General features: G+C 34.5%; 2 protein-coding genes across 5 annotated transcripts in view; one reads left to right on the plus strand and one right to left on the minus strand.

The window, feature by feature from the left end:
* LOC137007496 (putative uncharacterized protein MYH16) overlaps positions 1-1,214 on the minus strand; it is a 70,315-nt gene extending 69,101 nt beyond the window's left edge. For 2 of the 3 annotated variants that reach the window (XM_067369018.1, XM_067369016.1), the window contains exon 1: positions 904-1,049. The gene's annotated coding sequence lies outside the window, so the exon portion shown is untranslated. Of the gene's footprint in view, positions 1-903; positions 1,050-1,085 lie in introns of those variants that run through there. The other variant, XM_067369017.1, reaches the window with a different exon arrangement.
* An 18-nt stretch (positions 1,215-1,232) lies between these two features.
* LOC137007498 (WD repeat domain phosphoinositide-interacting protein 1) lies at positions 1,233-13,935 on the plus strand. 2 transcript variants are annotated; one of them, XM_067369021.1, is made up of 12 exons: positions 1,233-1,510; positions 1,668-1,750; positions 1,926-2,095; positions 2,823-2,919; positions 3,004-3,101; positions 5,056-5,148; positions 5,234-5,304; positions 5,730-5,837; positions 11,885-12,043; positions 12,125-12,232; positions 13,163-13,284; positions 13,384-13,935. In XM_067369021.1, the coding sequence occupies exons 1-12, from the start codon at positions 1,371-1,373 to the stop codon at positions 13,503-13,505; spliced, it is 1,371 nt and encodes a 456-aa protein (XP_067225122.1). In that variant the 5' UTR covers positions 1,233-1,370; the 3' UTR covers positions 13,506-13,935. The 2 variants fall into 2 exon arrangements, with proteins under 2 accessions (XP_067225122.1, XP_067225123.1); XM_067369022.1 differs by lacking the exons at positions 13,163-13,284; positions 13,384-13,935 and adding an exon at positions 12,659-13,156.
* Positions 13,936-14,770: the final 835 nt, after the last annotated feature.

Here is a 14,770-nt window from a genome sequence, read left to right on the forward strand (position 1 = left end):
AAAACATATTTAAATCAGTTCATGTGAGTACAGTGGTTCAATATTAATATTATAAAGCCACGAGAATATTTTTTGTGCACCAATAAATAAATAAATAAAATAACGACTTTTCAACAATATAGTGATGGCCGATTTCGGAGCGCCAAAGTCACGTGATTTCAGCAGTTTAGATGTTTGACACGAAATCCGAATCACTAATTCGAAACAAAAAAATCGAAGCTCAGAAGCAGTGTTTTGAAATCAGCTAGTAATGTTGAATAAAGTCGTTATATAATATTAAAGTTGAACCACTGAACTCACATAAACTCTTTTAAATATGTCTTTAGTTGCTTTCTGGATCTTGAGAGGTTCAGTGGCTTTGCTGTCAATGCAGGCCTCACCGAGCTATCGGATTTCATCAAAAATATCTTAATTTGTGTTCTGAAGATGAATGAAGGTGTTACGGGTGTGGAATGACATGAGGGTGAGTAATAAATGACATTATTTTCATTTTTTTAACCCTTTAAGAACCAGTTTGACCAACTAGCAGTTTTCCAAAGTCGTACTTTTCAGATTCAAATTATACCAATCTACATTTCTATCGAACTGACTTAAAGTCTTAAAGAAAATAATTAGAAGAGTCTGAGAATTTCATGCAACTGGCCCCAGGTGTTTTCAATATCTCAGATGCTACTGACCCCATCGTAATATTTTTAAAGGCAGCTATATATTTTTGCAACGCTTTATTCGGCGCGATTCACTGATTGGTGGAGATTTTGAGTAGAATCCTGGGTAATGTAGTTTTTCACCAGGAATTCTGATGATAAACACGAATATTTCCCCTTCATGATAGCAATATTCTGTAACAACTGAACAATTATAAATACGTCAGGTAAAAATATGGGATCATTAAAAAATAGTCACCTGCTGCTAAACTAAAGTTGTGCAGAAACACTGAAAAGTCAGAAAATCCGAACCAGATGTGTCCAGTATGTTTGACGCTTGGATTATATGAGGATATTATTCGCGTGTGTGTTTGATTAAGTGTGTTTTAAGACATTTCGTTCGACCAAAACAATTCCTCGTGCTGTTATTGAGACATTCACCAGAAGCCACGCCCACTGGCCGTCCTCCAGGCGCAAGTGTGAGCCAATCAGACACAGCCTTCGAGCAGTAGCAAGACAGACGTTTTCCTTAGCCAATAAGATTCCCCATGACTCCATGACGTAAACGCGTCACGTCAGCTGGTTTTTGTTTTGCTCAAACGGAACACTGCGCGTGTCAGCACCTGGACGCTCAATAATAACAACCTTAAAAACAATAATTAGTCGCGAAACATGTAATTTTCTTTGAAAGCAAAACTTATGGACATATTCTAGCGTCACTGCGGGATGATCGAACCGATCGCAGAGCTCCGAACCGGAGAGAAGGTGCGAAGATCCGGTTCTTCTCCAGACAGGCAGAGTTCTGGTTCTAATGGATCTTCGGAGCTCCAGAGACTCTCGTGCGCGTCCTTCAACCAGGACACAACGTGAGCGCGCATATAAAACTATGAGAAAGTTATGCCATATCACATGACATTTAATCTATCTATCTATCTATCTATCTATCTATCTATCTATCTATCTATCTATCTATCTATCTATCTATCTATCTATCTATCTATCTATCTATCTATCATGTTTCAGGTCTTTGGCTGTTGGTGGTAAGAATGGCTACAGGCTTTTCTCTCTGTCCTCTGTTGACAGAATGGATTGCATTCATCAAGGAGGTACAGAAAACTGACTCAGAATTATGTAATCATATTAATATGCAAGCCAAACATTTGGCCATGAGGTCTTTGACGTCACAGACATTTGGGAAGTTGCGTTTTGTACTTCTTTGCAATGTAAAATTACAGTGTGTGAGAACTGTGTGTAAATCTGTCTGTCCGTCTGTGTGGTCAGTGGAGAGCCCTGATGTGTGTGTGGCGGAGCGGCTCTTCTCCAGCAGTCTGATGGTGGTCGTCAGCAGATCTGCTCCGTTCAGGATGAACATCTATCACTTCAAGAAGGGCACAGAGATCTGTAACTACAGCTACTCCAGCAACATCCTCGCGGTCAAGCTCAACCGTCAGGTGTGCAAAAACACATTTTAAAGGGATAGTTCACCCAAAAATGAAAATGTGATGTTTATCTGCTTACCCCCAGCGCGTCCAAGATGTAGGTGATTTTGTTTCTTCATTCGAACACAAATGATGATTTTTAACTCCAACCGTTGCCGCCTGTCAGTCGTATAGTGCATGTCAATGGGAACAAAATCTATACGATTCAAAAAAACACGCACAGACAAATCCACATTAAACCCTGTGGCTCCACTATGTCCAACTGCGTTCAGCATTCGGGTCTGAAAACGCGTTCCGATGACGGAAGTGATGTCTCACGTGTTGCTCGAATGAGTGCTAGACATCACTTCTGTTGTCAGAGCGCGATCAGACCTCACTAAGCGAGTGCTGAACGCAGTTGGACATGGTGGTGTATTAGAGGTAAAAAATGATATAAATACTGTTCGGTTTCTCGCACAAACCGATTGTTTCGTGTCTTAAGACATCAATGTGACGTCACGAGCCACAGGGTTTAATTTGGATTTGTCTGTGCATGTTTTTCTAAAGGATCATGTGACACTGAAGACTGGAGTAATGATGCTGAAAATTCAGCTTTGATCACAGGAATAAATTACACTTTACTATATATTCACATAGAAAACAGCTGATTTACATTGTAGTAATATTTTTGAATTTTTTACTTGATCAAATTTTTACTTGATTTTGAATTTTTTTGATCAAATATTTGACTATTTTTCAGAGACTCGTAGTGTGTTTGGAGGAGGCCCTGTACATCCATAATATCAAGGACATGAAGCTGCTGAAGTCTCTTCTCAACACGCCACCAAACCCCACAGGTGAGCAGCTCGTGCTCGCGGTCCAGAGGATCAGAGTGTGTTAAACTGGGCCGGAATGATCCGTAAATCTCTCCATTCTGACAGGTCTGTGTGCATTATCTGTCAGTCATTCCAGCTCATACCTGGCGTATCCTGGGAGCGTCACCGCGGGAGAGATCACTCTGTATGATGCTGTGAATCTGGTAAATGTGTCTTTAAAGGGAACGCAGAGCTGGAGAAGCTATCTAAACTCATTATTACTGTCTCACGTTACAAACATTCCTTAACATTATGTTAATTCAGGCTGTGCTAAACACAATGTGCTAAATCATGTTAAAATATGCTAGCAATGAGCTAATCCATGTAAGCAATGTGCTTATTCTTGGAAGAAATGTACTAGCAACATGTTAAATCACATTTGAAACATGCTAGCAATGTGTTAGCAACGTTAAAACATGCTAGCAATTTGCTAATTGATGCTAGAAACATACTAAAAATGCTAACAAAGAGTTAAATCATGATGGCAATGTCATGTACAAAAATGCTAACAATGATGTTAAATCATGTTAAAAACATGTTAAAAGATGCTAACAATTTGCTAATTGCTAATTTTCTAAAAATGCTAGCAAAAAAGTTGAATCATGATAGCAACGTCCTAAATCATGTAAAAATGTTAACAAAATGTTAAATCATGCTAGTAACATGTTAGCAAATCTGCGTAGTCATGTTAGAAAAATGTTAAATCACACTAGAAACGTGCTAGCAATGTGTTATATCATGTTAGCAATATGATAAAACATTTTAGCAAAGTGTTAACTGATGCTAAAAACATGCTAAAACGTTAGCAATGTGTTAAATCATATTCTAGAAACATGTTAGAAACATGTTAACAACATGCTATACCATGTCAGCAATTTGCTAATTCACATAGAAAATGTTAACAGTGTGCTAAATCATGTCAACAATGTGTTAATTGATGTTAGAAGCATGTTAAAACATGCTAGCAATTTGCTAATTGCTAATTTGTTAAAAATGCTAGCAAAGAGTAAAATCTTGATAGCAATGTCGCAAATCATGTAAGAAAAATGCTAACAAACTGTTAAATTATACTAGCAATGTGTTAATTCTTGGAAGAAATGTGCTAACAACATGTTAGCAACTTGTTTATTCATTCTAGAAACATTTTAACAAAATTTTACATCACATTCGATGTGTTAGAAAAAGTTAAAACATGCTAGTGATTTGCTAATTGATGCTAGAAACATGCTAAAAATGCTAACAAAGAGTTAAATCATGATAGTAACGGGCCATGTAAATCCATGTAAGAAAATGTTAACAACAATGTTAAATCATGATAGAAACATTTTAAAACATGTTAACAAATTGCTAATTGCTAATGTTCTAAAAATGCTAGCAAAGAGTTAATTCATGACATCAACGTCCCAAATCATGTAAGAAAAATAACAAAATGTTAAATCATGCTAGCAACATTTAAACAATTTACTAATTAATGCTAGAAACATGCTAGCAACATGTTAAATCACATAAACATGCTAGCAACGTGTTAAATCACATTATAAACATGCTAGCAATGTGTTAAATCACATTATAAACATGCTAGCAATGTGTTATATCATGTTAGCAACATGATAATTCATGTTAGCAATGTGCTAATTGATGCTAGAAACATGATAAAACGTTAGCAGTGTGTTAAATCTTGATAGCAATGTGTTAAATCATATACTAGAAACATGTTAGAAAAATGTTAACAACATGCTATACCGTATTAGCAGTGTGCTAATTCACATAGAAAAATGTTAATAGTGTGCTAAATCATTTTAGCAATGTGCTAATTGATGTTAGAATCATGGTAAAATATGTTAAAAATGCTAACAAAGTGTTAAATCATGATAACAATGTGTTAAAGCTAGCAACGTCTTAAATTATATACTACAAACTTGCTAGCAACATGTTAAAACATGTTAGAAATGTGCTGAAACATGTTGGCAACATGCTGTCTATCTATCTATCTGTTTTCTGATATGCTGTCAAAACCTTCAAACTTTCTGGTCAGGCTTTCTCAAGCCAACATCAAAGTCTGTGTTGACAAACAAGTTTATCTAGTTGATTTAAACTCCTCCACTTTGATAATTTCAGAATGAGGTGACTGTGATCTCTGCCCATGCCAGTCATGTGGCCGCCATCTCATTCAACGCTTCAGGAACCAGTCTGGCCACTGCTTCTGAAAAAGTGAGTCAGAGAAGGTTGTATCTCAGATATCCTCAATATCATGATTCTGACCATGTTGTGATCGTGTGATGATATGATAATCCAGGGCACTGTTATACGAGTCTTCAGCGTTCCTGACGGAGACAAACTGTTTGAATTCCGCAGAGGGATGAAGAGGTAAGAAGTATTGTTCAATTCATTTTCAAGTTTATTTGTATTGCACTTTTCACAGTGCATATTGTTTCATATTGAAAAAAACTTTTAGATTCAATTATAAATAATTTAATATACACTATTTATATATAGCAATGAAAAGTTTTAAATTTTTCTGTCTTTACAATTTTCCTCAAACAGTGTAAATTACATTTATATATAGCTTTTTGTTTGTTTTTTGAAAAGATCACTTAATTTGGGGGTCCTGGGCATCAAAAAGTGTGTTTTTAAGACAGAAACATCTATATTTATTTATATACTATATACTTTTTAATACTATATATATATATATATATATATATATATATATATATATATATATATATATATATACTATTTAAACAACAGTATTCATTCCTGGAGGATGTGTTCCCTGTGTTTGTGTTCAGGTATGTGAGCATCAGTTCCTTGTCGTTCAGTGCAGACGCACAGTTTCTCTGTGCCTCCAGTAACACAGAGACTGTTCATATCTTCAGACTGGAGCATCACAGACCCAGGTACATAAAACAACAACCAATCACAAAACATGTTCATCATGGATGATGATGTGCATACACACAGAAAAGCTTCACGATTAATCGTTAAAAGATTGCAATCTCGATTCAAACACCCACATGATCCTATGACAACGACGTCTATTAAACAAGTCTGATCACAGCGAACATTCAGATCTGCATTCTGATCTAGAGAGAGCCGCTGTCATGTATAGATATGAAACATCTTCACAAACAGTCTTTTCAGCCGCACAGTATCATTATTTCTGTACTGGGATAAAAGTTTATAGTTCAGATATAAACACTGATGTCAACAGTAGCACAAAATCAAAATAGAGCAAATCACCTTTTGAAAGTAAATTGATGCTTCAAATAAAGATTGTATCAATTACATCATTACACCAGTAGGTGGCGATAAAGTGAGTGTTAAAAAATATTTTTGTCATTGAATCATTCATTCAAGACATTCATTCAAAAATGCTGAATCATCCATTAATGAAACAAGTGAAGACTTTATGAGTGAGTCATTGAATCATTCATTCAACAGATTTGTTCAAAAACGCTGATTCATCCAGTAATGAAACAAGTGAAGTCTTTATGAGTGAGTCATTGAATCATTCATTCAAGACATTCATTCAAAAATGCTGATTCATCCAGTAATGAAACAAGTGAAGTCTTTATGAGTGAGTCATTGAATCATTCATTCAAGAGATTTGTTCAAAAACGCTGATTCATCCAGTAATGAAACAAGTTAAGACTTTATGAGTGAGTCATTGAATCATTCATTCAAGAGATTTGTTCAAAAACGCTGATTCATCCAGTAATGAAACAAGTGAAGTCTTTATGAGTGAGTCATTGAATCATTCATTCAAGAGATTTGTTCAAAAACACTGATTCATCCAGTAATGAAACCAGTGAAGACTTTATGAGTGAGTCATTGAATCATTCATTCAAGAAATTTGTTCAAAAACGCTGATTCATCCAGTATTGAAACCAGTGAAGACTTTGAGTGAGTCATTGAATCATTCATTCAAGAGATTTGTTCAAAAACGCTGATTCATCCAGTAATGAAACAAGTGAAGACTTTATGAGTGAGTCATTGAATCATTCATTCAAGACATTCATTCAAAAATGCTGATTCATCCAGTAATGAAACAAGTGAAGACTTTATGAGTGAGACATTGAATCATTAATTCAAGAGATTTGTTCAAAAACGCTGATTCATCCAGTAATGAAACAAGTTAAGACTTTATGAGTGAGTCATTGAATCATTCATTCAAGAGATTTGTTCAAAAACGCTGATTCATCCAGTAATGAAACAAGTGAAGTCTTTATGAGTGAGTCATTGAATCATTCATTCAAGAGATTTGTTCAAAAACACTGATTCATCCAGTAATGAAACAAGTGAAGACTTTATGAGTGAGTCATTGAATCATTCATTCAAGACATTCATTCAAAAATGCTGATTCATCCAGTAATGAAACAAGTGAAGACTTTATGAGTGAGACATTGAATCATTCATTCAAGAGATTTGTTCAAAAACGCTGATTCATCCAGTAATGAAACAAGTGAAGACTTTATGAGTGAGTCATTGAATCATTCATTCAAGAGATTTGTTCAAAAACGCTCATTCATCCAGTAATGAAACAAGTGAAGACTTTATGAGTGAGTCATTGAATCATTTGTTCAAGAGATTTGTTCAAAAACGCTGATTCATCCAGTAATGAAACAAGTGAAGTCTTTATGAGTGAGTCATTGAATCATTCATTCAAGACATTCATTCAAAAATGCTGATTCATCCAGTAATGAAACAAGTGAAGTCTTTATGAGTGAGTCATTGAATAATTCATTCAAGACATTCATTCAAAAATGCTAATTCATCCAGTAATGAAACAAGTGAAGACTTTATGAGTGAGTCATTGAATCATTCATTCAAGAGATTTGTTCAAAAACGCTGATTCATCCAGTAATGAAACAAGTGAAGACTTTATGAGTGAGTCATTGAATCATTCATTCAAGAGATTTGTTCAAAAACGCTGATTCATCCAGTAATGAAACAAGTGAAGTCTTTATGAGTGAGTCATTGAATCATTCATTCAAGAGATTTGTTCAAAAACGCTGATTCATCCAGTAATGAAACAAGTGAAGACTTTATGAGTGAGTCATTGAATCATTCATTCAAGAGATTTGTTCAAAATGCTGATTCATCCAGTATTGAAACCAGTGAAGACTTTGAGTGAGTCACTGAATCATTCATTCAAGAGATTTGTTCAAAAACACTGATTCATCCAGTAATGAAACCAGTGAAGACTTTATGAGTGAGTCATTGAATCATTCATTCAAGAGATTTGTTCAAAAACGCTGATTCATCCAGTAATGAAACAAGTGAAGACTTTATGAGTGAGTCATTGAATCATTCATTCAAGAGATTTGTTCAAAAACGCTGATTCATCCAGTAATGAAACAAGTGAAGACTTTATGAGTGAGTCATTGAATCATTCATTCAAGAGATTTGTTCAAAAACGCTGATTCATCCAGTAATGAAACAAGTGAAGTCTTTATGAGTGAGTCATTGAATCATTCATTCAAGAGATTCATTCAAAAACGCTGATTCATCCAGTAATGAAACAAGTGAAGACTTTATGAGTGAGTCATTGAATCATTCATTCAAGAGATTTGTTCAAAAACACTGATTCATCCAGTAATGAAACCAGTGAAGACTTTATGAGTGAGTCATTGAATCATTCATTCAAGAAATTTGTTCAAAAACGCTGATTCATCCAGTATTGAAACCAGTGAAGACTTTGAGTGAGTCATTGAATCATTCATTCAAGAGATTTGTTCAAAAACGCTGATTCATCCAGTAATGAAACAAGTGAAGACTTTATGAGTGAGTCATTGAATCATTCATTCAAGACATTCATTCAAAAATGCTGATTCATCCAGTAATGAAACAAGTGAAGACTTTATGAGTGAGACATTGAATCATTCATTCAAGAGATTTGTTCAAAAACGCTGATTCATCCAGTAATGAAACAAGTGAAGACTTTATGAGTGAGTCATTGAATCATTCATTCAAGAGATTTGTTCAAAAACGCTCATTCATCCAGTAATGAAACAAGTGAAGACTTTGAGTGAGTCACTGAATCATTCATTCAAGAGATTTGTTCAAAAACACTGATTCATCCAGTAATGAAACCAGTGAAGACTTTATGAGTGAGTCATTGAATCATTCATTCAAGAGATTTGTTCAAAAACGCTGATTCATCCAGTAATGAAACAAGTGAAGACTTTATGAGTGAGTCATTGAATCATTTGTTCAAGAGATTTGTTCAAAAACGCTGATTCATCCAGTAATGAAACAAGTGAAGTCTTTATGAGTGAGTCATTGAATCATTCATTCAAGACATTCATTCAAAAATGCTGATTCATCCAGTAATGAAACAAGTGAAGTCTTTATGAGTGAGTCATTGAATAATTCATTCAAGACATTCATTCAAAAATGCTAATTCATCCAGTAATGAAACAAGTGAAGACTTTATGAGTGAGTCATTGAATCATTCATTCAAGAGATTTGTTCAAAAACGCTGATTCATCCAGTAATGAAACAAGTGAAGACTTTATGAGTGAGTCATTGAATCATTCATTCAAGAGATTTGTTCAAAAACGCTGATTCATCCAGTAATGAAACAAGTGAAGTCTTTATGAGTGAGTCATTGAATCATTCATTCAAGAGATTTGTTCAAAAACGCTGATTCATCCAGTAATGAAACAAGTGAAGACTTTATGAGTGAGTCATTGAATCATTCATTCAAGAGATTTGTTCAAAATGCTGATTCATCCAGTATTGAAACCAGTGAAGACTTTGAGTGAGTCACTGAATCATTCATTCAAGAGATTTGTTCAAAAACACTGATTCATCCAGTAATGAAACCAGTGAAGACTTTATGAGTGAGTCATTGAATCATTCATTCAAGAGATTTGTTCAAAAACGCTGATTCATCCAGTAATGAAACAAGTGAAGACTTTATGAGTGAGTCATTGAATCATTCATTCAAGAGATTTGTTCAAAAACGCTGATTCATCCAGTAATGAAACAAGTGAAGACTTTATGAGTGAGTCATTGAATCATTCATTCAAGAGATTTGTTCAAAAACGCTGATTCATCCAGTAATGAAACAAGTGAAGTCTTTATGAGTGAGTCATTGAATCATTCATTCAAGAGATTCATTCAAAAACGCTGATTCATCCAGTAATGAAACAAGTGAAGACTTTATGAGTGAGTCATTGAATCATTCATTCAAGAGATTTGTTCAAAAACACTGATTCATCCAGTAATGAAACCAGTGAAGACTTTATGAGTGAGTCATTGAATCATTCATTCAAGAAATTTGTTCAAAAACGCTGATTCATCCAGTATTGAAACCAGTGAAGACTTTGAGTGAGTCATTGAATCATTCATTCAAGAGATTTGTTCAAAAACGCTGATTCATCCAGTAATGAAACAAGTGAAGACTTTATGAGTGAGTCATTGAATCATTCATTCAAGACATTCATTCAAAAATGCTGATTCATCCAGTAATGAAACAAGTGAAGACTTTATGAGTGAGACATTGAATCATTCATTCAAGAGATTTGTTCAAAAACGCTGATTCATCCAGTAATGAAACAAGTGAAGACTTTATGAGTGAGTCATTGAATCATTCATTCAAGAGATTTGTTCAAAAACGCTCATTCATCCAGTAATGAAACAAGTGAAGACTTTGAGTGAGTCACTGAATCATTCATTCAAGAGATTTGTTCAAAAACACTGATTCATCCAGTAATGAAACCAGTGAAGACTTTATGAGTGAGTCATTGAATCATTCATTCAAGAGATTTGTTCAAAAACGCTGATTCATCCAGTAATGAAACAAGTGAAGACTTTATGAGTGAGTCATTGAATCATTTGTTCAAGAGATTTGTTCAAAAACGCTGATTCATCCAGTAATGAAACAAGTGAAGTCTTTATGAGTGAGTCATTGAATCATTCATTCAAGACATTCATTCAAAAATGCTGATTCATCCAGTAATGAAACAAGTGAAGTCTTTATGAGTGAGTCATTGAATAATTCATTCAAGACATTCATTCAAAAATGCTAATTCATCCAGTAATGAAACAAGTGAAGACTTTATGAGTGAGTCATTGAATCATTCATTCAAGAGATTTGTTCAAAAACGCTGATTCATCCAGTAATGAAACAAGTGAAGACTTTATGAGTGAGTCATTGAATCATTCATTCAAGAGATTTGTTCAAAAACGCTGATTCATCCAGTAATGAAACAAGTGAAGTCTTTATGAGTGAGTCATTGAATCATTCATTCAAGAGATTTGTTCAAAAACGCTGATTCATCCAGTAATGAAACAAGTGAAGACTTTATGAGTGAGTCATTGAATCATTCATTCAAGAGATTTGTTCAAAATGCTGATTCATCCAGTATTGAAACCAGTGAAGACTTTGAGTGAGTCACTGAATCATTCATTCAAGAGATTTGTTCAAAAACACTGATTCATCCAGTAATGAAACCAGTGAAGACTTTATGAGTGAGTCATTGAATCATTCATTCAAGAGATTTGTTCAAAAACGCTGATTCATCCAGTAATGAAACAAGTGAAGACTTTATGAGTGAGTCATTGAATCATTCATTCAAGAGATTTGTTCAAAAACGCTGATTCATCCAGTAATGAAACAAGTGAAGACTTTATGAGTGAGTCATTGAATCATTCATTCAAGAGATTTGTTCAAAAACGCTGATTCATCCAGTAATGAAACAAGTGAAGTCTTTATGAGTGAGTCATTGAATCATTCATTCAAGAGATTCATTCAAAAGCATTTTGTCAGAACCGCTAGTAAATTATATATTATTTTGTTTAGTTATCTGTTCAGAACCATGAGAGAATCATAATCTCTGTTTTAAACAAAAGAATAATGATTCTTGCCCTACTGTGTTTAAAGAGCAGTTAATGGACTTCCATGCTTCATGATGTCATGTGTCTCTCATGAACACAGTCAGGAGTCTCCATCATGGTCTGGATACATGGGGAAGATGTTTTCTGCTGCCAGCACTTACCTTCCCTCTCAGGTGTCGGACATGATGCATCAGGACCGAGCGTTTGCTACCGTTCGCCTCGCCGCGGCAGGCATGAAGAATATATCCGCTCTCTCCACGTGAGTCCAGTGCATGTGTGCTGCTGATGTCATGATCATGTGGAGATGTTGTTGTCTGTGCTGATACGTCATCGCCCGCAGGATCCAGAAGGTTCCACGTCTTCTGGTGGCTTCATTAGATGGTCATCTCTACATCTACAATATAGATCCGCAGGAAGGAGGAGACTGTCCTTTAGTCAAGAAGCACAGGTAGATTACATTCATTGGTTTCAAAAATCATAATCTGCATTGATTTACAGTTTTTTTGTCCAATTTGATTCAAAATAAAATACTGTATAACATTTATTTACATTTTTTGTCCAATTTGATTCACAATAAACCATAAAATATGTAATTGATTTAGTTTTATATTCAATTTAATTTATATTAAACCATAAACTATATAATCGATTTACAGTTTTTGTCCAATTTGATTCACAGTAAACCATAAAATATACAGTTCATTTACATTTTTTTGGTCTAATTTGATGAATAATAAACTATAAAATATATAATTTCTTAAAAACTTAAAATATTATTTTTGACGCCACACAATTTGTTGATCTGGTGCATGTTTTTTCTTAGGATTTATGTTTACACAACAACGGTACTTTTTCCTTTGCATTTTTCACGTAGAGACGACAACGAAGTCAAAACGTTCCCGTTCACACGGATCCTCGAAAACAACTAAAATCGCTGTATTCTGCTGCCTGGCCAGTAGATGGCGATGTCACTTTATAAAGAATCACCAAGCACCTATAGACTGAACACGTAACACGCATGCACATGATGTTACCGTTTTCACAAATTTGCAGTTTTGTAGTCGATAACAGTATTGATTTCAAAAAATTGCACTTTGAAACCCGTTTTCAAAAGTCTGCGTTTTCAGGCCCCCAAAACGCAATTATCATGTAAATGAACGGCCAAACTTATAAATACTTTAATAAAACGTTGTGTGTACGCAGTAATTTAAGCAAAAGAATGTGATTGTGTGAAACTCTTGACTGGATACATTAGGCTCATTTAAAATCAGATTCACGTGTTAATACATTCATGCCTTTGATCGCGTCTTAAGCTTTTGAACCTTGAGTAGCTGATGGTCAAATCTCTAGATAATTTTGCATTTAATTCGTCCAATAGACTGTACGAGAGTGCTGATGAAGGTCCAGCGGCGTCGGAGCTCGAGGTTGGAAGTCCATCCTACGCAGCAACTGTTGCCACGAGCAGGAATCAGGACTCTCCGTCCTCCAGCTCCCTCACGGGTACGTCTGACTAGAACATGTCACGTGTCTGCGTCTGTTTGTTTCAGTGCTTCTCATAAAGGTAAATGACGGCGTGTCGATGATCCACTTTTCCTTCAGGCTACTCCGAGGATGGAGGAGCGAAGAGAGGAGAGCTGATCCCAGAGCACGAGTTTGCGGACGGACCGCTGCGTCTGGATGACGAACAGGAGTTTCCTCCGGTTAGCTCTCAGGACACCTGAAGTCCCGCTCAATCCTCATGTTCCTTATTTCAGTCAGGTCTGACTGCCAGCAGGTGGCGTCGCTGAGAGATGCAGATCTGTTTATCACTGAAATAAATACGAGGCTGATGTAGAACAATCCTGTCACCTGCTCTGTGAATGCAGAACTGATATACTTTCACTCGAAACTGATTTTTATGAGTGAAAATCAGATTTTTCAAATTCATTGTTTGAAAATTGTGTAAAAAGCAAAGCGATTTACCTTCAGTAAGAGTAAGAATAGAAACCTCCACAGTGAGAATTGTATTAAATCCAAACATTTCAGTGCTGACCAGATTACAGTAGTTTTAGGCTTTCAGTTTCCATATCTGGGAAGCTGGAAAAAGTGTATAATTTAATGTTCCTCTTTCACACTCGTTTAGTCAGTGTTACACTTATGAAATAAAGTTGCCAAAATGAAAAGTGATTGTTTGTGTGTTTGTGTCGAGGATGATGTGCTGAACGTGTGGAAATGATGTAATATTGCCATCTGAATTATTCATTATAAAGATACCATAGTTTAGATCAAAGCAACTATGAACAAATAATATAAAATAACTAATGATGAAACGACTCTTGTTGTGAAAAAATGTCATTTAGAAACAGCTGAAACTCTTAGAGTTTATTCAGTTTGTGCTAATGCTCATCATTACTGAACCACATTTTTAGTAAATCATAATTATGACAACAACAAAAAAAAAATATATATATATAATTTATATATAATTTATGGCATACTAAGTAATTCCGTAATAATTGCATAAGTTAAATATAATATATATAATATATATAATAAATATAATTTTGACTTTTTGTCAGTATTTCAAGTCAAAATTGAGTCAATTTTTTACTTTTTATTTCATATTTTACTTTTTATGTCATAATCACAGTAATAATAATGATAAACAGTTGATATCAAGACTTTCTCATAATTATGACAACATATCATTATGACATACTAAGTCATTCAGTAATTATAAGTAAAATATATGAATATATTGAAACTCATCATTTTGACTTGAAATTATTACATAAAAAGTCAAAATTATGAGTGTCAATGTATTTGTATTTATTTTACATTTATGTCAATCACATAGTTATAATAATGAGAAAAAGTCAAAATTATGTGATAAAAAGTATGACTATCATAAGTCATTCAGTAATTATGACAAGTAAAATATGAAATATTGAAACTCATAATTTTGACTTGAAATTATGACATAAAAAGTCAAAATTTTGTCAATGTA

The sequence above is a fragment of the Chanodichthys erythropterus genome, chromosome 19 (assembly GCF_024489055.1).
Source record: "Chanodichthys erythropterus isolate Z2021 chromosome 19, ASM2448905v1, whole genome shotgun sequence".
Taxonomy (NCBI): Eukaryota; Metazoa; Chordata; class Actinopteri; order Cypriniformes; family Xenocyprididae; genus Chanodichthys; species Chanodichthys erythropterus.